The 25,073-nt window shown below is 38.5% G+C and overlaps 1 protein-coding gene across 3 annotated transcripts in view; it reads left to right on the plus strand.

Moving 5' to 3' along the window:
• Positions 1–25,073, plus strand: part of LARGE1 (LARGE xylosyl- and glucuronyltransferase 1) — a 276,798-nt gene that overhangs the window by 109,060 nt on the left and 142,665 nt on the right. For all 3 annotated transcript variants that reach the window (XM_002199467.7, XM_072923450.1, XM_030263115.4), the window contains one exon: positions 22,985–23,286. In XM_002199467.7, coding sequence (XP_002199503.2) covers positions 22,985–23,286 — 302 coding nt within the window. The remainder of the gene's footprint in view (positions 1–22,984; positions 23,287–25,073) is intronic.

Below are 25,073 nucleotides of genomic sequence, written 5' to 3' on the forward strand. Positions count from 1 at the left end.
TACACATCATTGTGTTAATTTCCAAGATGTTTTAGGGTGCTGGTTCTTAAATGCACTGACTCTGATTTTCTTCTAATCCATCAAATCGGACTAATCAGTAAGCAATCGTTTCTCTTTTTTTAAACAAGTTTCTTTTGAGGACATACCAGTATTTCATTGTGTATTTTAGAACCTTTCTTCTGATGCTTGTTTTGATCTGAAACCTCTAAAAACACACCAGATCAGCAAAAATCAGGGAACTTAGTCTGGCCTCTGCCTATATTTGTCAAACGTGGTAATTTTAGAAATAGCTGTGACAGCATGTTGCCTTTTTTTTAAATAATGAATTTTAAAAACTTTTTTATAAATATATAATTATATTTGTGATATAATCATTATTATTTTATTAAAATTATTTTTGTGATTTAGTGAAGACCAAAAGAGACTGTATCAGAAAATTGGAAGTTTTACCATTGGTATCAGTGGGCTTGTTTCAGAAAATCTTGGTTGGTGATGAGGTGCAAGCTTTATTTACTCTTTTATTTTTAAACCTTTAGGGAACTACTTGTCACTTTTTCTTTACCATTAGCAGGATGAAGTATATTTTTGCTCTCACACATTACGTGAGATCTTACATAACTCCACTATGGCAGCTGTGAGAGCCTGGAGAATATCACCATTATTTGAAACTCATGATGTGAGTTTCATGTCAGTACTAGTGATGTCTAGATGCTTCACCATTGTTTCCTGTTAAGAGTTCATTATCTGTTTCTCCTGAATGATTGGCAGTGGTTGACACAAGGACTGGGTATATGTCTTTGCACTTTCATCTCTGCTACAAATTACAATTTCATTGATGTCTTCTTGGAGTGGAGAAGCTTTCAAGACTCTTCTCAGCATACTTCACAATACAGGGATCAAAATCCTCCTTCAAAACATGAGCTAAGTTCACATGAGCTGCCTAGGACCTTAAATGGCAGCCCCTAAGTTAAAGAGGGAGATGAACAACTCAAACCATCTTCTGTTTGGGAGCCTGACCTCAGGTCCTGTGGGCTTCTAGGAGGAGGAGGATGGCTTAGCTGAAATCAGTGCATTGCCGTTGGCCATCTGAAACAATCCATGGCTACCAGCAGGCGTTGGCCATCTGAAACAGCCCATGGCTGCCAGCAGCCTTTCTAGCACATCACAATTCGTTAAGTACCAGAAAGGAGGCTGTGTCTACTGGACACAGCCATTTTTCTCTGCCTTCACAGTGGCCAAGAGGGAGGGACAAAGCCAGGAGAGAGATGCTCCCTGTTCCCCAATACAGCCAGGATTCTGGGTGAGGTCTCCTACATTTGCCATGCCAGTGGAACTTTGGCCATGTTCTAGTCTTCAGGGGTTTGGGAGGAGGAAGCAATGCAGAGGAGCTCTGAAGCTTGCTGGTTTATAGCAGCTCTAGCAGATGTACAGCAATGTGCTGCGCTTTGGCAGCAGCCAGCAGCAATGCTGTCACTTGCCAACACAGTTGGCAGCAGATGGCTTTGTCCAACTCTGCCATGAAATTCGTTTAAACTAAAAAAGTTAGAGTATTGTAATTGGAGCTGATTCATTGTACAAAAATGAGATTCCTTGTACTCTGATTTTATAAGTTCTGAATTTCACAAGTACTGATGAGAATCCAGATTATTACATAGTCTCCTCTCCACAGCCCAGCACCATGGTCATGCAAAAGAGAGAAAAGTTCAGTTGTATTCTTCAGTGATGTCAAAGGCAGATTTTCTACGTTTACCATAGCTCCTAGGGTAACTTTTTAAAGTGGATCACAGCTGAGGAAATTTTGGACCCACAGTTCCTAATCTGTTTTTTGTACAACTGTGTGTCCAAATCTCTATTTTGGCAGCTGACCCCATGATGAAAACAATACCACATTGCAATAGTACATGCCATCTGTTATAACTTTTTAAATATAATTTTTGCTGCAAAATAGTAAGTGCTTAATACAGTATTTCTTCCAGCTTTTCTTCTATACTGATAACCAGAATTCTCATATGAGTTTGAACTGCTGGTCTTCATGGAACTTACTAAGAAAAAACAGTAAAAGAAGGGCAGTACAGAAGACATCCAGTTTACACTCTTTTAATGCTAACCTGAGCCTTACAGAATTTTCTATCTGTATAATGTTTGTAGTTTTGTTTATAAAATATGTTCATATAGTAATAAATGCCAGAAAGCCATGCTATTTTCTGACAAGAGTGATCGTTGTCTCTACCATTCTTGCCACTGCCTAAAGCTAGGCAGTCTATACCTATTTCTTTCTGATAGTTGCTCTTAAAAAAAAAAAAAAAAAGAAACAGACCTTCATGAATTAATATCATTGTTGGCCAGTGTCTTTTTAACTTAGGTGAAGAATTGTCCTTATGCTTTCAAAAGCTTGGAAAAAAATTCACAAACTCAACAAACTGGTTTGGAAAATGCATAGTTTGAAGAAAAAAGCAAATCAGTGATTTTGGGTGTTGGGTAGTTTTTGTGCACAGTCTTGACCATCCTGTTTTGAAAAGCTTGAAGAGTAGTTATTTTGACTAAGAATGTATTTCTCAGTTGTACCCAGGTAATTTAGGGGCTGGGGAAATAGGCCCACATAACAGGTTCAAAAGTGTCTTGAGAGATTTAGGAAGATGAGCACAGCCTGTTTGTTCTTGTAACTCATGACTGCCATTCTAAAAATCCCACTCTATCTCCCAAGCTTTATTTATGTTTTAAATTGCTGCTGATTAAAAAGTGCTATTTATAGAAATCTAAAGGAAGGAAAGTGTAAAATACTGCAGTGGTCTAAGGAGTGTATTTTCTCAGAGCACCTCCCCAGCAGACAATCATTTGTATCTTGTACTGGTGAAGCATTTTCAGCACAGAGGCAACTGCACCAATAAAAAATCCTGTCTGTATTGATAGAATAAGCTGCATCCCCACAATGAAGTGTACTGCTGGTGAACATGAATTTTTTTCTGGTGTAATTGTATGTACTCACAGTGCTTCCACAAGGATAGCAGTTCAGTCAGGGATTAAACATTTTCATACCCCATTTCATGGCTCAGGAAGTCTCTCTGGAAGCTCAGGCAGACTGCCTGAAAGCCTGAAAAATCCCCTGAACAAGGATTTGGTTGTTAGCTTGTTACCAAATAAGAGGACTTTAAATATAATAATATAAAATTATTGCAAATTGTTATTTTGTTTTTAATTTTCCTGAACTCTGCTGGGAGAAAAGGTACTCTAAGGATCTCCTATTGTATTTGGAGTTAGTGAAGTGAACAGGGAATGTTTTCATTTTAATCAGTAGTCTTACTTAAGAAAAAATTAATGAACTATTCTTCCAAAAATCTTTTTGCTATTATTTCATATCCACAGTGCACCACCACATAAAGAGGTTTCATTTGTGAGGCTGCTTGTTATTCTTCTCTAAAATATGACTTAACTGCTGCATGATAGCACAAGAAGTTCTGTTTTGATTCTGAAATTTCTGAGCATGGGCAGCCTCACAGCCACTGTGATGAATGGAGCAGCCTAAAACTAGGCTACATTAATCAAAACTCACATTTAAGAGCTGACTAAAATGGTTTTGGTCTGTTACCTGCACAAAGCAAATGATCACTAGTAGGACAGGACACTAGCCTGTCTCATTTATTAAAATAGGAAAGTGTTCAAATTTCAGTTTTGGCAGGATTTTCATTAACAGTACAATAGATGTAAGACAGAAGTTAGCATCTTCCAAATCAAATTGTTTCAGTACACATTGAAATAAAAACCTGGATATGGTCAAACCCTTCAGTAGCAGCCATGGGCATAAAAAGCTTGTTTCGGGTTTGTGGGTTTTCTTCTCCTCCCTTCAGCAGTCCTTGCATTTCCTGAGGCTTGTGTGCTTACAGAGCATTGGCAGGTGCCTGCCTATCAGAATGGATTTATAATAAATCTTGGGATAGCGTGTTCAAAAGAATATTAAATCTCGCGTTCAAGAGCAAAGTTAGTCTGTTATGGCTTTACTTTTAAAGCCATTTAAGCAGTTTGAATAAGGATAGATTCCTAAAAGTGCCCCTACCTGCAATCTGTGCCTCTCAGGCTCCTCAGCGACTATTAATTTTAATGGAATGTGGTTCTAAATCATCTACGCGATCTTCAAGACGTAACTTTTTTACAAAATGGTAGAAAGATATAAAAATTAATATTTCAGATAATAGAATTTCATTGTAAAATACCAGTATGGGGGATTTAAAAAATTAAATAACGCTCATGTTCTCCATCACCTAAATGAAAACAATAATTATGAGTGCTTTTCTATCTCATCACTCTTCCTTCTCCCAGTCTACACTGGAATTAGGAATGAGAAACAAGAAAAAAAAAGAAAATTAAAAAGTTTTTGATTGCTAGACTTTTCTTGACAGCTGGGGAATAAATTAATTTCAAATAAAGATAAAAATGCAGGTTTGGCAGAGCAAGCTGTTCTGGGAAGGAGTTCTCAATCACTGTCTTAATAATTTTGGCCTACTAGATGTGTGGTAGGATTCTCCCTCATCTGAATTATAAAGGGAGTCACCACTGCTTTTACTGACGTTAGTAATTTTCTCTCAAAGAAGTGCTGCTGAATATGTCACTGCCTATGGAGAATTGCTCTTCTATAAATATATCCATTGGTTTAGATTTATTTCTCATACCTCTGAGTAAGTCAACATTATAGAAGCTTGAGGTATTAGTTTTCTAGGATTTAATTGTTCCCTGAAACTAGGATAGATGAGTTTAGTAATATAGGTTTCCCTAAAATTGAGAAGTCTGAAGAGTTTGTATGCTTTTTTTTTCTTTTTTCAGCAAATTAACCAGAAGTCTACCAGATGTTTTTCCTTAGTAGAATTGAAATTAAGATCAGCATCTGCTATGCTTATCTCAGACGCAATAGGTGTTTTGACATCTTTGTCTTAATGTCTCCATTTCTGGGTTTTCATTATGCTTTTTTAAAAATTTTTCTGGTTCATGTTCTCTATTTTAAATTGTATTTGTGCCTCCTTCTCACTCTTTCCATTTTGCAAAGCAAGATATGAATTGTGACCTCAAGTTACTGATTTTCATGTTTCTAGAAACATCGCTTCACTGCTCTCTGCATACTCCATTGCACTAATAGTTTAAGCTCTTTTTCCTGGAGACATATATAAGCCCATCATTGTACTGTGCCCTGGGTTCAAAATTCTCCAAGCACTGAAATTCAATTGGCAAGATACACTCATTGTGATTTATTGGTAGCTTTATTGGGGGTCAGAAAGGGAACAATTTGCAGAGTGCCTTTTGTGCTACACTTGTAGCACAGGAGGAAAGTTTTCATGCACCACTTGAAAGTGCCAATGCCTTAGCTGTCCTAACCTGCAATGCTCGTGAAGCCATCATGCTACTGCATTTCCAGAAATGTTGCAACTGAACTGATAGCAATTCCGGATGGATGTTTTTATTTCCCTCTAGAAGCCTTTAACAGACATGAATATACCATACATGCAGCAGTCTCATATGCTCCAGTGTCCTATTTTGACCCTAGTGAATCAGTTCCCAAGAGAGACAGAAGTCTCCAGGTAGGATTTTTTCTCGATTTCTACCTGATCCATTTTTTGTTGTTGCCAGTGGCATAAGTCAGCTTTACTTGTCACGGATCATATTTTCTAAGACTTGCAAGTGGCAGCTCTGCTGTGACTGTACTCCAAGTCCTCTTTCTCTCTCCTGAGCTGCAGAAATTAGTCTTTGGAATATTTCTGCTTTGGTCCCAGCACAGCCTTTTCTTGCGCAGGGCTACTCTCAAAGTGTGTGCCATTGTTGTTGAAAGGATGTAACTGAAGGCAGATTCCCTTAGGCTGTGCCCCAGCTCATTTAGGAAGTTCATACTCCCTGCCTGTGGTTCTGCTCTTTCTTCTAAGGAGCTGCTGCAGTCCCTTCCTGCATAAGTTTCTAACCTTTGTGAGGTTGTGCTCAGACCAACATTTAAGTAGTCTACATTAAAAATAGTCCTCTCTTTATAGTGGTGGGAAAAGAGCTTTCTTAAGCGCGTGTATCACGACACTGCAGTTTGTCAGGCCAGTGCCCTGCAACCTGGAGCTGTTGTTAAGGCTTCCATCTCTCCTGGTAGTGCATGCAGGAGTGCTTTGTGCTTTTATTTGTGCTGTACACACGTGAGGTAAAGAAGGCAGAAGTACTTCTGGTATTTCCTAACTTACACTTGCTTATACTTGAAATTCTTGTATTGATTCCACCTTGTACTTTTAGGTATGGCATAGCTATGTTATGGTATTTGGAGGAGCAAGAGATACAAGCATTATTAGGGTTTGATTTGTTTCCTTTCTGGACAGGGATTTTTCCTGTGGCAGTAGCACCATCTACATCCCTGTTCTCTAAAGCAGTGTATGTTCCTTTTCTTTCAGCCATGCAACTCCAATTCTGAGCATTCCAGAACAAAACAGTCTTTTCCTTACCATACTTCATCTCCACTTATCTTGAGAATTTGGCTATCTATCTCTCTGTTAAAGAGAAAATGAGTGAACAGCCTGCAGAGCACTAGCAAATAATCCTGATTAGTTTTATCCATGAACATGATTCTTGTCAGTTGAAGCTATGCAGAAGTGACTGTTGGTAAGTAAAAGAGATTTGTTTTAATTGGGTTTTCTTGCATATTTCTCCTATAAGTAGACCATTGTCAGTAGGTTAAAAATAATTTTTGGCTGCTTGATCTTGAAACCCGTAGCCACAGTTCTTGGTTATACCTGTAGCTCAGTGCCAATTTTTGATTTGATTCATGGAAGGAAAAGCAAATAGGGAAAGAAAAAAGAAATGTAAAATAAGTGTTAACAGTACCTCTGTGGTGTCTACTTCACAGGTTTTATGGTAAAATGTATTTGCTGTAATTGGCTTTTTGCTGTGGAGAGTACAAACCAGCCAGGATTAAGAGAGGAAACAAGCATTACTGAGTTGACAAAGCAGCCTGAAAAGCTATTCCACAACAGATAGAGGAGCATTTTGAGCTATAACTGTTTCAGAGTGTTTTTGGTGACTGCTACTAATAGGCTCTCCAGAAGAAAAAAAATTACTCCCACCTTCTAAAGCCACTGTGTCACTGGGAATTGTGCCCACTTGAGCAAGTACTGAATTTTGCACAATGTCTTAAAATATTTGAAAGTGAAGACTCAAGCTGTTCTGTTTTAGGTTGCATTTATAGATGAATTTCTATCTAATTTAGAGAGTCCTCACCCATATTAGATGCTTTATATCTTGAATATTTCTGTCACTTCATCCCCTACTTAATTACTTTCATTCTTCCCTAATTGAGTTTAGGGTAATAACTTTGATAACTCAGACACCATCTGGCATGGGAATACAGATTTCACAAGAAGAAAGCAGCAAAATTGCACTTGAAGTTCAGCAATATTTTTTCCCTTTCTCTTTTAAAGAGAAATAATCAAAACCAGGCATGAAAATATTGTCATTTCACAGTTTTCAAAGACTCTTGAGCCATACCAAATCTAGTGATGTATAACTACAGAGTGTACCTTAGAGTTCCTCACAGATGCTCATTCTGTTAAATACAAAAAATAATAACATGGTTATGGCTGTGACTGAGGCTTGAAATTAAGCTTATTTTCACATCTCTTGTGTGCAGCTGATAAAAGCTAGTTGGTTAGATTAGATATACCTGGGCTGCTCAGTTTGGAAGGTGTGAATTCAGTACATTGGCATTTTACACTGCTTAATCCACAGAGCAGGATCAGCATCAGCCTATTATGAGGGATTACAGTCTGCACAGCCACACCGAGGGTGGAGATAGAATTTGCAGAAATTTAAAAATTGAGAAAGGAGTTGGGGGGATGCTGGCCTCTGAAATCAAGGCATTAAGGATCATGAGGACCTGATTATGAACCAGATGCAAAAGGCTTGAACGAGAGAAGCAGAAAAAGGTGGTGGTGAATCAAAAAGGGAAAAGGCACAGCTGTGAAATTAAATACATGGTAATTACTATCTAATAGATTTGGAGGTTTATATGCTTGGCAGAGTTAAACTTCAGGTTTTTAAGCACTGTTGTGGGACAGAGTAGAAATGATGGCATTTTACCTTTATTTGAGCATTCTTTCCTGCAATCTGGACTCCTTTTGAATGCTCAATTTGGAGAAGGAGAGAGCCCCATTATGCGTACTGGGGAGAGATCAGTGAATAACATTTTTCAGTACAAAACTTTGCCTGCTGAGCCCTCTCAAGGATAGTTCCAACAAAAATAAACAAACCCTCAATAATTCTAATTGAAGATCAATACTTGTTAATTTTGTGTATTATTTTATCAGGTATAATACTGTAGTCTTGGAAGTTCTACTGAAGATTACAGGGTATTTAGGCTCCTTTAGATGCCTGACACCTGAGGGTTCTCTTAATTCTTCTTAGGCTGAATTGATGGATGCCCCATAGCTGTCATAGACTTGTAACAGGTGCTGGCTCTTCCATTTACCAATCCTATGTGACGTATGGTAATGCATAAGGCCTTTGAACAATCTTAGGAAAACTTTTACATTGCTACTTCAGAGTGTTCAAAGGGCATTATTTACTGTATCTAAAATTATAAGTTTTTAAAAGCTTTGTCTTCTGATTTTTTTCATTATGATAGGTGATGTTTTCTTAGCTTCTGCGGCAGGGATGAAAACAAGATCTTAATGCAAAAGAAACAAGCAAATAGCACTGATATTTTCTGATGTAGCTCCAAAATTTGACTTTCCAATAAATTTAAAATATTGCCAGACTTTAAACAGAGTTTTAATACAACTTTCCCTGTTGATTGGATGCAGTCAGATTATTCAAGAAAAGAAAGAAAAGCATTGTCTGATGGAATTCACAATAAATATTTGTGCTCATCAAAAAGAAACCAAATAATTTCTGTAGAAGGTGCTAGTGTGAATTTTAAATATGTACTTGCTGAAGTTACAGTTTCTCAAGAGAGGAAAGACTCAAAGCACAAGAAATCACATTCTAATGTCTTGTCTATTGGAATTGTACCATAAGGGACAGGATACATATTATATAATGTTAGATATCCAGGATCCTCTTCAGAGGATAGCATAAAGTCAGGACTGGTATAACTCAGTATCTGTACTGTTTTAATGATAGTTAAGACCAGAAGAAGGCACAATTTAGAAAATAAATTTGCTAGTAATAGGACTATAAAGTGTTCTTTCTTAGTCTGTTGCCTGCCTCAGTTTTTCTTGGGTAGATGGTCATAATTTAGAAGGGAGAAGTCCATGATTCCTTATTTTCCTAAGGGTATGTATTGCAGCAGCCTGTTCTTAGAGAGAAAATAAAGGTGATAGAAGCAATGTTCTCAGCATTCAATCCTCAACTTTATCCTATGTCAGTTCATAACAGCTGATTTCCATGTCTAGATTAGCCCAAATTAATATGGGATATATAATTAAAAATACTTAGATCCTTCCCTTTTCCTGAAAAGAGAGGGGAGCAGGTGAGAACGGAAGCCACCTTTTTCTCTCTTCTTTTTTCCAATCATGTTTCTTTTGCTTGACCTTTAAAGGACTTTTACAGTTGCAGCATTTTTGTTATGTAGCTGATCTATTGGTTTTTTCCATGTTTGACTTTTCTTTAGGCATAAGGTCTGTTAGTTTGGGTTTTTTTAATATGCAACAATTTTGGTCACGTCTCTGTCTATTCCACAAAGATGTTAAGATAAAAGATATTTCAAATGGTAGAAGTGAATAAACCTATAATTACACTAACAAAGGAAGATGGAGAGATACATTTAGTGAAAATCTGTCAACAGAAAAAAGAGCAATTGTAGTTTTGTAATTGACCTCTAGACACAACACAATACAGTAGTTTTTGTAAATGCCTCCACCTTCATCTTCCTATTACTCCAACACAGAAACTTGTCATAGACATCAATTAGTTCATAGTATATATCTGTGTAGAAAGGCAATGACCATTGAACCTGCAATCAGTCTGCCTCACAAAAGTCCTTAAAAATCCTACGTTGTCTGTGCTTACTAGAGAGATTTCATACAGCATGTTCTTCTTTTGAGGGGAATACCTGGAGGTAATAAAAACTTGGGAAACTAGAGAGCTAGTTGAGGAAAAAAAAAAAGAGGAAATGTTTACTTAAAAACATGCAAATCCTATCGATATTGAGCACTGCTGCTCTAACTGAGTAAAGCAACTTCATTTTACAGTAGTAAATAAGCATGTCAGTAGGGCTTAACCTCAGTGTTGCCATAGGCAAGAGTAGGCATATTCTTTAGAAATCTACTTTAGGATCCTAAATGTGCATTAAGATGTTTCTGTGCACCACAGCAGAAACGTGAATTAGTCTCAAAAATACCCCTCATCTGTTACAAGACAAACCCTTAGTAAGCAGAACAGCTAAGTCTTGCTCCCAGTTCGCTGGTTTTAGCCTTAATAAACTTCTGGCTGCTTGAAAATGAAAAATTTCCTTTGTTTGCTTCACAGGAAGCTCAGCAGGTTTGTGATGGGGCACAGGGGACATAGCCCACATTCTGACCTAAAACAGTACAGCACTGGGTGTACTTGTGGTGCAAGATAAAAATGAGTAACACCACCATGCTGTATGCATGCACATATCATGCAGTGTTAGACCTGTGCTTGTTTTCATCAGTCACCAAGTTTTGCCTTTTGCTTACTTAAAACAATTTATGTTTCGGATACACTGTCTTCACTTCTGTAACAAACCAATAATAAAAAAAAAAGAGTATTTTCCTCCTGTATTATAGGAAACTTAGGTCACTGATAGAAATTAAATTTCTGTCTACCTGATACAGCAATTAGATACATGTGATAAAAAATCAGTTCTTAGAAACTTACTATATCCTTGTAGAATGAGCATTTCCAATCTATTAAAGCTAAATACTTTTTAAAAGGTAAATGTTGAGTAAGCTAGTGCAAAAAATAGGTTCCATGTTACATGTCAATAGAGTTTGATCACCAAAAATTTGTTGTAGCCCTTGGATGGATATTTGGCCACACTGAAGCTAATTCTGAAAGCACTGTTGACTCCCATTAAGAGCTCATTGCTATTTAATACAACTTTAACTTTTGCAAATAATCTAACTAGCTGCCCTTAGCTAATTTATGTACTGTTGTTGTGGGGCTATGACTGATTTTTACATCTACTCTTTTAACATGATATATGTTTAATTTCTGATGTCATAGCCATGACATGTAACCTACCATCTGTATCGCTGCTGAGATGTTCCTTTCCTCTGCAAAGTGTGGTAGCAATTTTGCTGTATATAGTACACAATGATCTGGTATGACATTTTTCTTCATGACAGGAAATTAACTCCCGAGTTCTCTCTTGTCATTAGTGAAGATAAATGTCATAACACTGATCAGCCTTCATGTGTCCTGAACATGCAGTTATTTGCATTTTCCCTTCACTTTTCTTTGGGACTGAAGTGGCTGAAATGACAGTTGCAGCAAATGAAGTGCTGAGAATATGTGGAGAGAAAAGAAAACTCGATACTGGAAGATATTAATAACTTTTGCAGTGTTATGTCATCAGATGAATAACACTGATGTTTGCTTGTGTAATCTTCAGATATATTTATAAAGAAGAGCAATCACTGATCTGAAAATTTTTTTTTTTGCTACTTGACTTTATGTATGTGTGCTCATATCTGTTGTTGTTGGCTTGAGCTCTATAAGATTTGAAGGTTTTTACAGATCTTGGTACTACTAAGGAAAAAATGCTGTTGTGCAAAATTTGGATTTTTTTACTTATTTCTTTATCCTTGAACAATCCTTGATGCTCAGTCAGTGTTCAGACAGTCTCCTTTTTCAGCAGCCTCAATCAAAATACCTGCACATGGTCCTCTGATGGCATCTTTGTGCCAAGGGAGATTAAGGGATATAACAAGCTTTTGAGCAGTTTTCAGCAAGCTTTTGAGCAGTTTTCAGCATCACCAACCAGCTTGAACTAATACTGCAGCATTTCTGTTTATGTGCTGAAAGTCTACTTTCGAGATAGTGTGTTACACTGATACCAGGTGACTTCCAGCAAAGCACACAAATTTTACTATTAACTAAGTTTTAAACCTTTACTTTAAAAAGAGTGGCTTCCCTAGAGGTTTACCACCTTGCAGTGCTTTAAACCTCCCTTTTTCAACCCATCTCCCATGTTTACCTAAAGCCAAACTTTTGGTTTACTTTTGCTTTATATTTTTTATCATCAAATAAATAGATCTTTTGCTTTACTATTTATTGTTGTCTGATAAAAAAAATCATTCAGATCTATTAATAGTAAACCTCCAATAGACTCAAACCAGAGTGATAGGGTAGCTACATGGAGGCACAGGTAGTTGTGTTATAGATTCCATAAAAGTCTTCACAATTCCTTTTCATGTTTCCTTATCCCTAAAGGATGTGCCTCTGAACTCCGTGGGTATTAAGCAGATTTGGGTATGCATTGTCAGTCAATGAATTATGAAAACGTGGAGAACTGAAGAGATTAATGTAATCTAGACATGGTGTGTGTTTATCTGTATTCTTGACACTGCAGTTAATCAGGGGGGGTTATGGCTGTTACTGGTGACCAAGTATCACATTCAGGAAATGAAATTCTGACCTGGAGGAAGTAACATGAGAAAAAGTTTAACAGAGAATCACATAATGATGCTGAATTTTCCACCACATATGGAGGTCACTGGGACCTAGTGGACCAAATCTGGAGTTACTGTGTGTCTTTAAAGGTGACCAGACTACCTTGTCACAGACCAGTTGTTGCATGTTTTTAGGTTGTAAGGTAGTTACGGTAAATGTTTAGAGGAATGTGCAAAACTGTCTTTTGTATTATTCTTATTCTGGTTGAAATGAAATTTTCCCTTTTGTGCAGGGTTAGGAATGTTTTCCACTGCAGCTTGTAGATGCCAGTGTGTGCAAGTGCATTTCTTCTGAATGGTTGGCCTGATGAGGATGAGGGAGGATATGCAAAGCAGACTCTCTTGTCCAGGTTCCCCAAATCCAAGAGCTGTACAATCAGGAAATGCATTATAGCATCCATTGTTGCTTCAGCAGGGAAAGCGTGCTTTACATATGCAAATTCAGCTCAGAAGTTTAACTTAATAATTATCAGCTGGAGCCTCTATTGATGAGCAGCTGAGACTAATCACCAGTAACGGAATTGGAATTAACTACTACTAGGCTTGCACTAAGCATGCTTGTCTCTAGCTTGTGGTTACTGTGGCAATTGTAGAAACATAGATATATATTTTTTTTTCTAAGCTTGTATGTACTTACTTATTGTACTTTCTGTCCTTTCAAAAAAATCACTGTAAAATGGTGTATTTTAGGCTTTCCCCCTTCCTTTCCCCTTCCACAGTTTATTACTGAATAGGAGCCAACATAGAATAGCTCCAGTCTTTTACATTCCATGCCACAAATGATAGTCACGGTACTGTGTACAGCTGCAGTGACACATTTGGGCACATGCTTTACCTCAGAGAGCTGTAATGGCTGCCTGCTGCTGATTATACATTCTGCTGTATCAGGGCCAGTAGTCACCTTAACACAAAGCTCACACCTGAACAGAGAAGAATACTTGGGTGTAAGATATCCAAATGGTTAATGAAAAAAGAGATGCTGCTTCTCCATAGGAAATTTTCAGATTAACAAATCCCATTGTTTTCCCTCCCACTCCTGTTGTACACCAGGGAAATTCAGCTGGCTACAAATACTTACCCTGCAGATATCATTCATATGCCTTTTCCTAAGAGTGCTTTATTATTCACATCACACTCCTACAGGCCCTCCACAGCTTCCCTTCTAATTATTCCCTGCTTGCCCATTCCTATGAATAACCAGTGGCATTCACCCACATTCTGCCATTTAAGGCGTTTAGTAGTCCATCCTTCTATGAATTGGATTTCTCATTTTCCAGGAGCTGCCACAATTTATTTAAATTCATCCAGATTGAAACTCTAAAGATTTATAATTGAGTTGTAGAAGGTTTCAGCTTCAGGGCACAGATATCCACCAGGCAGTGGTTGTCGTGGAGTCGGTAGAGGGGAATGCTTCGGGGCAGAGGCAATTGGGCTGGCTCAGACCAGCTTAAGCTGAGTTGGATGTGTTGCACTGCAGGAGGTGAGAAGCTCTGTGTGACCCTCTGGGTCAGCTTAAGCTGTGGGAATGGTAACCTCTAACCAAACAGGGATTTATGTCTGTAACTGGCCTAAAAGAGCTCATTTATTTGTACCCCACGTGTATACTGCTAATTGTGATGAGGTTGTTTATGACAAAAAGTCACTGCTGAGGGATAACCAGGCATTGCTTCTGGAGAGAAGTATGTTTGCCAAAAATCTTGTGGGCAACACTTCAGGGCCTGGTAGCGTGGTCAGAGGACAGAAGGGGCATTGACCCTCTCCTCCTGTCACGGGGTGCTCTGCAGTGTGCTTGTTGAGTGTTGTAGGGGATTTTCCTGCAATACATCTTCAGGGTCTACACATGTGAGTCTTTCTGGCTGTCACATTGGAAGTCTTGACCTGCCTGCAAAGCTTTTGAGCAGAAAGAGAATACCCCTGTACCTTTGGGGAGATGGAGCTTCCTTTTCTGCTCTTTCTCCCTGCTTCCCAACTGCTAAAGAAGTGGTTTGCCAAAGAAATCAACATCTTTACAGGAATGGGACTTGGAGAAAATAACAATTTGTCAAGCGCACAGATGGCTTATTTAGAATCTAATAGGTATTAAGACATTATTTTCCCCAGGCTTTACTCCTGATATTGATAATGTCTTATCTTTGCCAAGTTCCCCTCTTGATAACATGTTATCTTTGTCAAGCCAAGTCCCTGATAAAATCTTATTTTCCCTCAGTGCTCACTCTGATAAGATATTATTTTCTTGCATCTCTGCTGCCAGTGGAAAGGAGGGAAATGTTATTTTTAGTCCTTTTCTTGAAGAGGCATATACATTGCCAAGGCAATGCAAAACAGGGAAAGAAAGAATGAGAACAAACAAAAAAACCCGTTACTTTGTTCTAGGCAAGGAAATGAGCAAATATTTTAAGACTTATAGGCCCTTGTTTTGAATATGCTAATAAGCCAACATTCATAACTAGCTAATGAGCCAATGTTTCTTTTGAAAAAACAAACTACTTAAAAAAAGTCACATCTGTTTCCAATAAGGATGTTTATGTTTAGATTTTCTTTCCCTATTTCTTCCTGCATTCTGTTGCTTCATGCTTTTTCTTTACCTGGTGTCTTTTACTGCTTACCATCCCTATTAGAGGATCCCTATCAGAATTGCATTTGCTCAGCCAGCACATAAATAGCTCTCTGCAGCTCTTTGCATGATGCCAATATTCATGGTACACCTGCAAACCCTTTCTGAAACACAGCCCCTTCCCCATTTTGTCTGCAGAACAAATGCAGCAATGCAGAAAAAGTGGTTCTTGAACCACTCCATTTAGTTTATTTAAGAGACTGGAAGTCATGTCATGAACAAGGCAGGGGACAACTTTGTAATTTATGAAGTCAAATTTGCCCTGAGGAATTGTTTCTGTCTCTATCACCGAGTTCATTACATGATGTTCATAAAACAATGATATTGCAAGTGGCTGCTAAGTACTTTTCCCCACATTTCCTAGATTTCCAACTTGCAGACTCGTGCATGACAGAAATGTTAAGCTTATACCTGTTGTGTATGTAGCTGTCTGCTGAGAAAATTGGAGTGCAGAAAAGTTGATTATTTGTTGAAAAACTGTATCAGACCCATCTCAGCTGTGCATCCACAAATGGTATTTTCTGTGAGTGTTAAGGACTCTGCAACTTCTTGCTTGACTGTAAAAGTGGGACTGATAATACCACTTTTCCTTTAAATAACTTTTAAAAAGACATCACTGATCCCTGTGCTGTGTTAAGATGCATAGTAATGAACATCATAGGCCAGCGAGGGAATAAAAAAGTCTTTTTTTATAACAAGATATGAAAAAAAGTGTGGTCACAAACAGAATGATGAGCTGAAACAACCTGCTAAATAGCTGTGATCACCATCTATCCTATGCACGCAGTGATGCTGATATTCTTTGGAAATAAAGTGGTGATCATGCAGTTAATGATCCTATCAGGAGACACAAGGGAATGACAGCAAAGATTGAACAGGAGACCATCATTCTCACATTTCCAAACTTAAAAGTGTTTGACTTCAGTGGATGTTTGACCCTGGCTGGACACCAGTGCCCACCAAAGCTGCTCTATCATTTTCCCTCTTCAGCTGCACAGGGGAGAGAAAATATAATGAAGAGCTCATGGGTCAAGACAAGAACAGAAAGACAGGTCAGTCACCAATTACTGTCCCAGGCAAAACAGACTCAACTCAGGAAAATTAATTTTATTTATTACCGATCAAATGACAGTAGGGTAATGAGAAATAAAACTCAATCTAAAAAAACCACTTTATTTTCCATCTTCTTCCCAAATTAAATTTACTCCTGATTTTCTTTCCCTTCTTCTTGTAACAGTGCAGGAAAACAGGGAATGGGGATTGTGGTCAGTTCATCTAATGTGGTCTCCTTGTTCCTCACACTCTTCCCCTGCTTTGGCATGGAGTCCCTCCCATGGCAGACAGTCCTCCACAAAGTTTTTTCAAGCGAGTCCTTCCCGTGGGCTGCAGTTGTTCATAAATTGCTGCAGCATGGGTTCCTCCCATGGGGTGCAGTCTTTCACCAACACACTGCTGCAGAGTGACACCCTGTCACAAATCCCACCAGCAAGCCTGCTACAGGGTTGGCTTCCCCACAGGGTTACAGCCTCCCTTGGGCATCCACTTGCTTGGCATATGGGTCCTCCACATGGGCCTGTGGACCTCCATGGACTGCAGTGGCACATCTGCCTCACCTCGATCTTCCAGAGCTGCAGGGAAATCTTAACTCTGGTACCTAGAGCACCTCCCTTCTGCACTTACCTTGGTACCTGCAAAGTTGTTCCTCTCCTGTATTCTCACTCCTCTCTGGCTACAATTGATTCTGTGTAGTAACTTCTTACCCCTTCTTTGTGGTCGCCTCATAGGTGAACACTGTGAGTGGCTTAGCCTTGGCCAGCAGCAGGTCCATCTTGGAGCCATCCAGCACTGGCTCTCTGGGACATGGTGAAAGCTTCCAGGAGCTTCACACAGAAGCCACGCCTGAAGCCCCTCTGCTGTCAAAACCTGGCCAGGCAAACTCAATGCACTTTGCAAGTCTGGTGTTCTGTGGGTGAAGGTTTTTTGTATATGCTATATTTAATTTCTGAATCCACTGCTTGTAGAGGGCTATTTTGTCCAAGGAAAGGACACTGAGACAATAATTTCCCTGTATATGAACATTAGGCAATAACACGATTCTTTAAGTAAGACTGACCTTCAGTGGAATGGAATGGTTCAGGTTTGGGTTCAATAAACCATGTTAACGTGTTCTTAAGTACCCTTAACAGCAGTGGAATTGAACACAAATTTAGTACTTAAAGAACGTGCTGGAGTTCCTAAGTGCGATTAGTATTGACTAAGTCCAAGCCGGGTGGTTGATTGGCATCTCCAGTGCAAACTGTCTCTCCTCACTGAATAACATGTGACTTAACACATTTGTTGTCCATGCCAAATCCTGAGAAGCACTTAATAGTGATGGGAGAAGTTCTTCTGTCAGAGCTGAGGAAACTTGTTTGGACTGTATGAAAATGCTTGATTGTTATTTCTTGTGCTGTCTCTGTCAAGTGGACATCAGCCTTAGTGCACTTACTGTGACATCTTTCAGTGTTACAAGTTTCTACCTCTGATGTATGAAAAGTATCAGCTTGTAATTGTCCAATACCATGTTAGGATGAAGAAGTTCTGTGTTTACAGACCTGAAGTAAATTGCTTGGACTATGTTTCACTGATAAGATGGTTGTTTGGGCAAGGTTTTCTACTTCCAGCTGAGATGACACTGCAGTGTTTCACATGAAAGCGTTGGAGAAAAAAAATCGGTTAAGTATGAGAATAGGCACTTTGTGGTGCCTTAGCACCTACTCATGGAGTCACATATCTAAAGTACCAAAATGTCAGCAGAAAGGACTTTGTTCATAGCTGCCCAGATAGCCAGGATCTACCAGAGCAGCCAGCTGAGCAGAAGTGGTGGAGTACTAAGGTGATTAAAGCTGAGCTAGAGCTTCAGAACAGAAGGGATAGTTTGTTTGCTTAAACCAGGCTTTTATGTCTTTGTAGTCCTGACTGCAGTCTTACTTTTTCTTTTCCTTTGAGGTCCATGGAGTTCTCCACAATGGTCTTGATGTGGGAAAAAATAATTGTGCAATGAACTTGATATTTTTTTGAGTCGTATCAGGGGGAGAGTAATAATCATTGTTGCCAGCTATCCCATTTCTTTCTGCAAAATACTGGGTTTTGGTTAAAATTCTTATTCTGCTGATCTTCAGAGTGGGCACAGATAATGTGAATTTTCAAATGTTAACAATTGTGAAATGGAGGAGTATCTTATATCTGTGGTCAGACTGAAACACTATCTCTGGGCAGCATACCTTCCGCCTACCTAAGACGCAGCCTGGTGTTCACTGCCATTAGTTAGTTAATTTTAAAGGTATTGCATGCTAGGCAATGTTAGGCAGGGCATGAGTAACACATGAAACATATAGAAACCTCTAGACCATGTAAAGATGCCAAAACACAAGTAGTTTGTGCTTTCTAGCAAACTAAATGTTAAAACTTTTTAAAAACCCTCCCAAAATATGCTCCTCAGTCCTTTATGGGCCTCAATTCCTAACACAGTTGTAGGCATTTTAGTTCAGATCAGGGTTGTCTGAAAAACTTGGGATCACTGCTTCTGCACTTTTATTCTCTGAATCAGAGAAAATTTTGCTTTCCTACACTCTCCTGCTTTCTCCCTTACCCAGTTAACCCTTGAGTAAATGCTCTTCTTTCTCAATGGCTCTTTCCCTGGCAACTTTCTAATGCCACTGGGTCCTTTTCAGGACTATCACCTCTCCCAAATCTGGTAACTACAAAACAAGGAACTTGGCTTTAATGCCTATTCTTTAAGTTCTTTATGTAAGAAAGTGCTACTGGTTCAGTCCTTCTCCTTTCAAATTAATTATACTGGATTGCTTTCTGATTACTTAATTTTGTCCAGTGTCCTAAGCACACCTTAATAAGTATTAATAAAATACTTATAATACTTATATTAATGAGATACTTATTAATACTTAATAAGTATTAATGAAATCTGTTAACTTAATCCAGATAATTTCATAGATGCAGAAACATTCAATAATCCATAGAATTCGTAATTTATGTATTGTCAAGTTTTCTGAATTGTTGGACCTAATGTGATGATAAGTGATTGACTGCTGTCATACATGAAATAATTATTCAGCTTTGTGTTTGAGTTTTGTTTTGTGGACAGTGGAATTTTGCAGGTCTTTGTAGATACAGTTGCATTAGCACAAGTCTGAAGTAAAAGGCTTGACACAGAAAAAAATACTAAATCTGAAACTGCCAAAGTTCAAAAATAGAGCAATAACCCCAAATGAAGAATAAAAAATAATAGCTTTATTATTATTTATTAGACCATTCAAAAGTGCTCTACTTGCTTCAGAGCACAGTAATGTTCCTTGTAGTGCCCCCGGGACACTTTCAGTCCCAAAGTCACACAGGCCATATTATGTGTTATGTTATTTTATTTTGATTTATATTAGATAAAAAGTACCTAGACACCAGTTCTGAGCATTCTGCCAGTTAGTATAAACTATAAAATTCAAGTGCAGTGCCAATCAGTTTAACTCTTCTACCAAGCAACACACACAATGAAGCATCAGTGGTCCCTAACATTAATCCACTTCTTCTTCAGAAGTGAGATGAAACACACAGAACTAAATCCAATAGTATCTTGCCACCAGCCTTGCCAGCCTTAGATGTGCAAAAATTATGTGTTATACAATCTCTGAATTTATTAAAAATATTACTTTATTTCTGAATATGAAGATCAAATTCTGTTCACTTTTGGCTTTATGCTTTTATTTCACATGAGTCCTGGAATTGTCACATTATCATTTGCAGCAGAGAGTTGGAATGTGAAAATATACCAAGTACATGACACACGTGAGAATAGTGAGCAGTATTAGTAACAAAACGTGACTTGTCCAGCTGTATGAACCTTGAAGAGATCATTCCAGAAAAATATCTTAGCAACTTGTAATAAAACATAGATAATTTCTGTAGTAAATGAGTGCATCCCAGCTAGTTGTACATTTCAGATAAAGAGCCTCCCTAGTTGTTTAATTAATGAGAGGATTTCCTTACCCCTTTTACATACCAGCAGAAATATTATCTTCAGAGAGAACAGTAGTGGAGTTACTGGCATTTAAAGCCAAGGCTTCATAGGACTGAGCTGGTCTCATTAGCTGCTGCAACTTCAGTCTGAGGCAGTGAGGTGATATTTTCTTTCAGTCCCTTTCTCAGACTATGCTGTTTCTTCTAAATACTATGTAGAAACAGTTGAACTTTTCTGATCAGTATACCTACAATGGTTCAGATGTACAAAATGGTAGCATTTTATAAAAGATAAGAAAAACTTATTAAAGTTTTAATTTTTTTCTATATTTTAAAATTTTGATGAATGTTGTTCTGAGATTCACTTCCATATCTTGCTACCTTTTCTGGTAATTATTTGAAGCTAGCAGAATTCAGTGACAAAGACAGGAAGTGTTAACATCTGTGTCAGCTGGATATTCACCAGGTGAAGGGTTAAGGTAGCCAGTGAACTCTTTGGCTAGATTTGCAGTGTAGTTGTGTATCTGATGATAACACAGGTTGGTTGTTCTGTGGGTGAGCAAAGGTGCTGTTTTTCTTTTTATCTGAGAGTGTCTACACAATACACTCCTGCTGTTCAGTAATGGGGATTCAATAGAATCACAACCAAATGAGTCTTAGTTTTCTTAGCTTGATTATCAGCAGCTGAGAAATAACACAACTTCAGTTCCAGGCCCTCCAAGCTTGCTGGAGAAAGATAAAGAAAGATAACTCAGTATTCTATTGCATATCTAATTGTAGCATGGCTCTGTCCTTTGTGTTGACATTTCTCTATTGCTGCACTCATTATTTTCGGGCTTATCAAATATCTCATTACATTTTAATAACTATTTGCTGGAGCATTGGAGTTTCAAGATGTCAGTGGCCAAACTCCAGAATTTGTCTTGAGATATTTTTCAGGCTCAGATTTATCCCTAACCCTTGCTAATGATTAATTAATAAATTACATTTTTTTTTGTAGAAAATAGCCTGCAAGAAAATGCAAGATATTCTATCCAAATGATGATAAAAATCAAGATAATGATTTATATACATAACAGGAAGTGTGTATACCTGTATAACTCAACAATGTAAATTAGAATTGAGGATTTGATTTCCATACCAGTTTTTTTCATGAGGTCAGTTTAGAGGACTGCTCATCATTCATGTAAATGTGAAACAATAAAAACAAGCAATGAACAAGTCTTTCTAGCAGGAAGATAGTTTTGAGTTGGTAGGTGAAAGATATACTTGTAAGGGAGAACTAAACAATAACTGCATGGTTATTGACCATTTTATTATATATTGGTTATATATTCCATTTTATAAACCACATAGGCTGTTATTTGTTTGATAAAACCAATGGGACTCTGCACTGGAAAAATCATTAAATAGCAAACATGTCCTTGTACATGGTACGGATGAGGTCACACCTTGAATCCTGTGTTCGGCTCTGGATGTTGAGGTGCTAGAGCATATCCAGAAGAAGGTCTGTGAAGCTGAGGAAGGGTCTGGAGCGCAAGTCCCATGAGGAGAAACTTAGGGAGCTGGGGGGGGTTTACCCTGGAGAAATGGAGGCTCAGGGGAGACCCTATTGCTCTCTAAAACTGCCTGAAAAGTGTAGCCAAGTGAGGGTCGTCCTCTTCTTACAGGTAACAGGATGAGATTATATGACTTCAAGTCATGCCACAGGAGATTTTGTTGACTATTAGGAAAAAATGACATAATGGCAAAGGTGGTCAGGCATTGGAATAGGCTGTTCAGGCAAATGGTAAAATCACAGTCCCTGGAAGTGTTCAAAAAACATGGATGTGGATACGGTTGTGGTTTAATGGTGAACATGTTGTTGCTGGATTAAAAGTTGGACTCAATGACCTTAGAGGTTTTTTTCAACCTTACAGTTCTATAATTGTGTAATTTAATACATGCAAGTAAAAAGTTCCATCAGAGAAATACTTTAGTATAATATGCTCGCATATCATCACTGCAAAAAAATTTCTTGCTAATTATGACACTGTGGATAACTCTTACTTTCTTTTGCTTTGCTTCAATTTGATTTTGATTGAACATTTTTGAGCTGCTTTAGTTGAAGGTGTTGCATTGAACATACTTACTTTTTTTCAAAATTCCACCGAGTCTTTTTAAGCCAAAATACTTCCCAGAATTTGGCCCACATGTGTGTTGAGCATTTCTGTCCTGAACCTCTTATTTTTCAGCAAGCACATAATACTATGTTGCTGAATAAAATCCATCTGTTCCACACATGTGAATCAGCTGGGGCTACTGTTTGGCACAAAATGTTTGCCAAAATACTGTCATTTGACTGTGGAGGAAGTGGGAATAGGAAAATTATTTCATCTCGCACACATTTCTAAAATATATTTAACTGTATATTAATTGTCTTTGAATTAAATCCTCATGTTCTTGACTGTCTTCCCAGACTAGAGACTGGCAGGGAGCCCTATGAGAACAAAGAAACACATGCTTATCTTTCGGTGTGGATTGAAAATTAGTAGGACCTGTAGCTCTTAGAACTCAGCATTTGTCCAAGTTTACCGCGCACTTAGGCATGGCTTGGGAGAGCCAAGTCTTCATAAAACACGGCTGTATTTGTAGCGCATCTCTGCCTCACAACACCAACATTAAAGGAAGATGCAGCTGGTGTGTTCTGACACGAGTGCTCTGTTTCCTTGTGGTGCAGATGGGAAGCCGGTGTCGCTGTCCCCGCTGGAGTCGCAGGCCCACAGCCCTCGGTACACGGCGTCGAGCCAGCGGGAGCGCGAGAGCCTGGAGGTGCGCGTGCGGGAGGTGGAGGAGGAGAACCGCGCGCTGCGCAAGCAGCTCAGCCTGGCGCAGAGCCGGGGCCCCGCGCACCGCCGCGGCAACCACTCCAAAACCTACTCCATGGAAGAGGGCACGGGCGACAGCGAGAGCCTGCGGGCTGGCATCGTGGCGGGGAACAGCTCCGAGTGCGGCCAGCAGCCCGTGGTGGAAAAGTGTGAGGTAAATACACCAAAGGAACGTCCTGGAAACAAAGCTTGGTAGATGTAGTCCTTTAAGGACATTGCAGATCCATTGAAACCTTTTCCTCCGAAACCAGCCTCTTTGAAGGTCTGCTGCACACAACTTTTCAGATAATTTTTTTATTATTCTTTTTTAAAAAACTGTAATACATCTGTCATCAGAATATCTTCTGAGTTATTATTTCATTACAGCTTTTTGTCTTTTTCATTCTTGTGTCCCCTAACCTGATATAAAAATCAAAGACTTGCTTCTAGCTGACTTCACTGTAGTTCTGCAGCTAAAGACCTGTGGTGAACTGACTCCATGTATTTTAAATAACAATAACTCCAGAGTGCTTAGAAAAGCCTTCTTTATTTCTGTGCCTATAGTGAAACAGTTCAAGGTTCATGATTAATTAAATTGTTGCTCATGGAGCCAGCCTGTGCTTTTGACTCACTTTGAGGAGTATATCTGGATGTTTCTGTGGGAGCAGGTGCTTTGTGTGAGCCGTACACTAGAAGTGTGCTTGGCTGCAGGTAACAGGCAATCTCTTTCCAAGACAGTTTTGGTGTGGTTGGTTTCATTTGGTTTTCCCCATTTTATGTCAGTACTTCTGTGGATGTCATCCAGATGCTTAGTTGTGAGATGGCTGATTAATGACAGGTCCAAATATGGATAGATCCTAAACAGAAACCCTCGCTTAAAGGCCTTGTGCCAATCCCAGCTGATAAAGTTATCAGAAAGAACTTCCTCCATTTATTTCTACAAAGAGGGTAATACCATATCACCTTTTATTTTGCTTGCTGCCACTTGGAAGATAAAAGTTGAAAGAAAATTAGTGTGAGAGGAAAAAGAAATCCTAATTATCTCTTCATATAAATTCTATTCAATGAGAAAATATCAAATACAGTTTGAAAATGAACTACTGCTTTCCAGTTGGATATCTTTGTCCATCAATGTAGAAAAAAGGAAGTAACATTATTGTAAGGAGAGGGAAAAGGAGGTTTTTTTTTTTTTCATTTTCCCTCCTCCATATAATAAGGACCTGATTTTCCTTACTGTGAGATTTTTAGCATTCCTTTTAATCAGGCCATCAATCAGCAAATCTCACTTATTTCCCTTATTATTATTTTAAGGAGTGATGAGCTGAATCTCAGTTCTTGGTTGTTCAATGTACCAACCAGTCTAGGACACAAAAATAGTAACTTAAAGTAGAGATAGTTTAAGTGACCTTACAGTTTATAATGTGTTTTGCCAATGAGTTTACTTGCTCAGTGGGGTTTAGCACTGTACTGGAGGCAATGCTTGTATAACATACAAAATCTCTTATTATTTGCCACCCCCTTATCTCACTGCATGCTATTTTGACCTCAGAATAGCTTCTTACTCTTCTCTTAAGGAATTCACTCAGTAACTCAGTTACAGCAATGGAAGTTAAAATTAAACTTCCCTATTACCAGGTTTGCTAAGGGTCTCATAATTTTTCCTTTTAGTGTAGATTCTCATCCTGTGTTTGTATGAGAAGCATCTTGATGTCTTTCATTCTCTGGTTCCTTTCTGTGTTTCAGATGTGTAAACAAAAATTTTTAGCTTCTAACCCTGGAATATATCACAGCAAGAGTCGACAAATTGGGTAGTGAGAAACAAGGGTTCTTAAGAAGAAGACTCTTGCTCTGGTGGAGACTAAGATTGCCGGGAATGGGTTGCTCACTTCATTGAGTCCGTTCTTAGACATTTACTGGCAGTAACATTTCACAATCTAATTTGGGATGGTCTTTAATGGTGAT

Source organism: Taeniopygia guttata, chromosome 1A (assembly GCF_048771995.1).
Source record: "Taeniopygia guttata chromosome 1A, bTaeGut7.mat, whole genome shotgun sequence".
Classification (NCBI taxonomy): Eukaryota; Metazoa; Chordata; class Aves; order Passeriformes; family Estrildidae; genus Taeniopygia; species Taeniopygia guttata.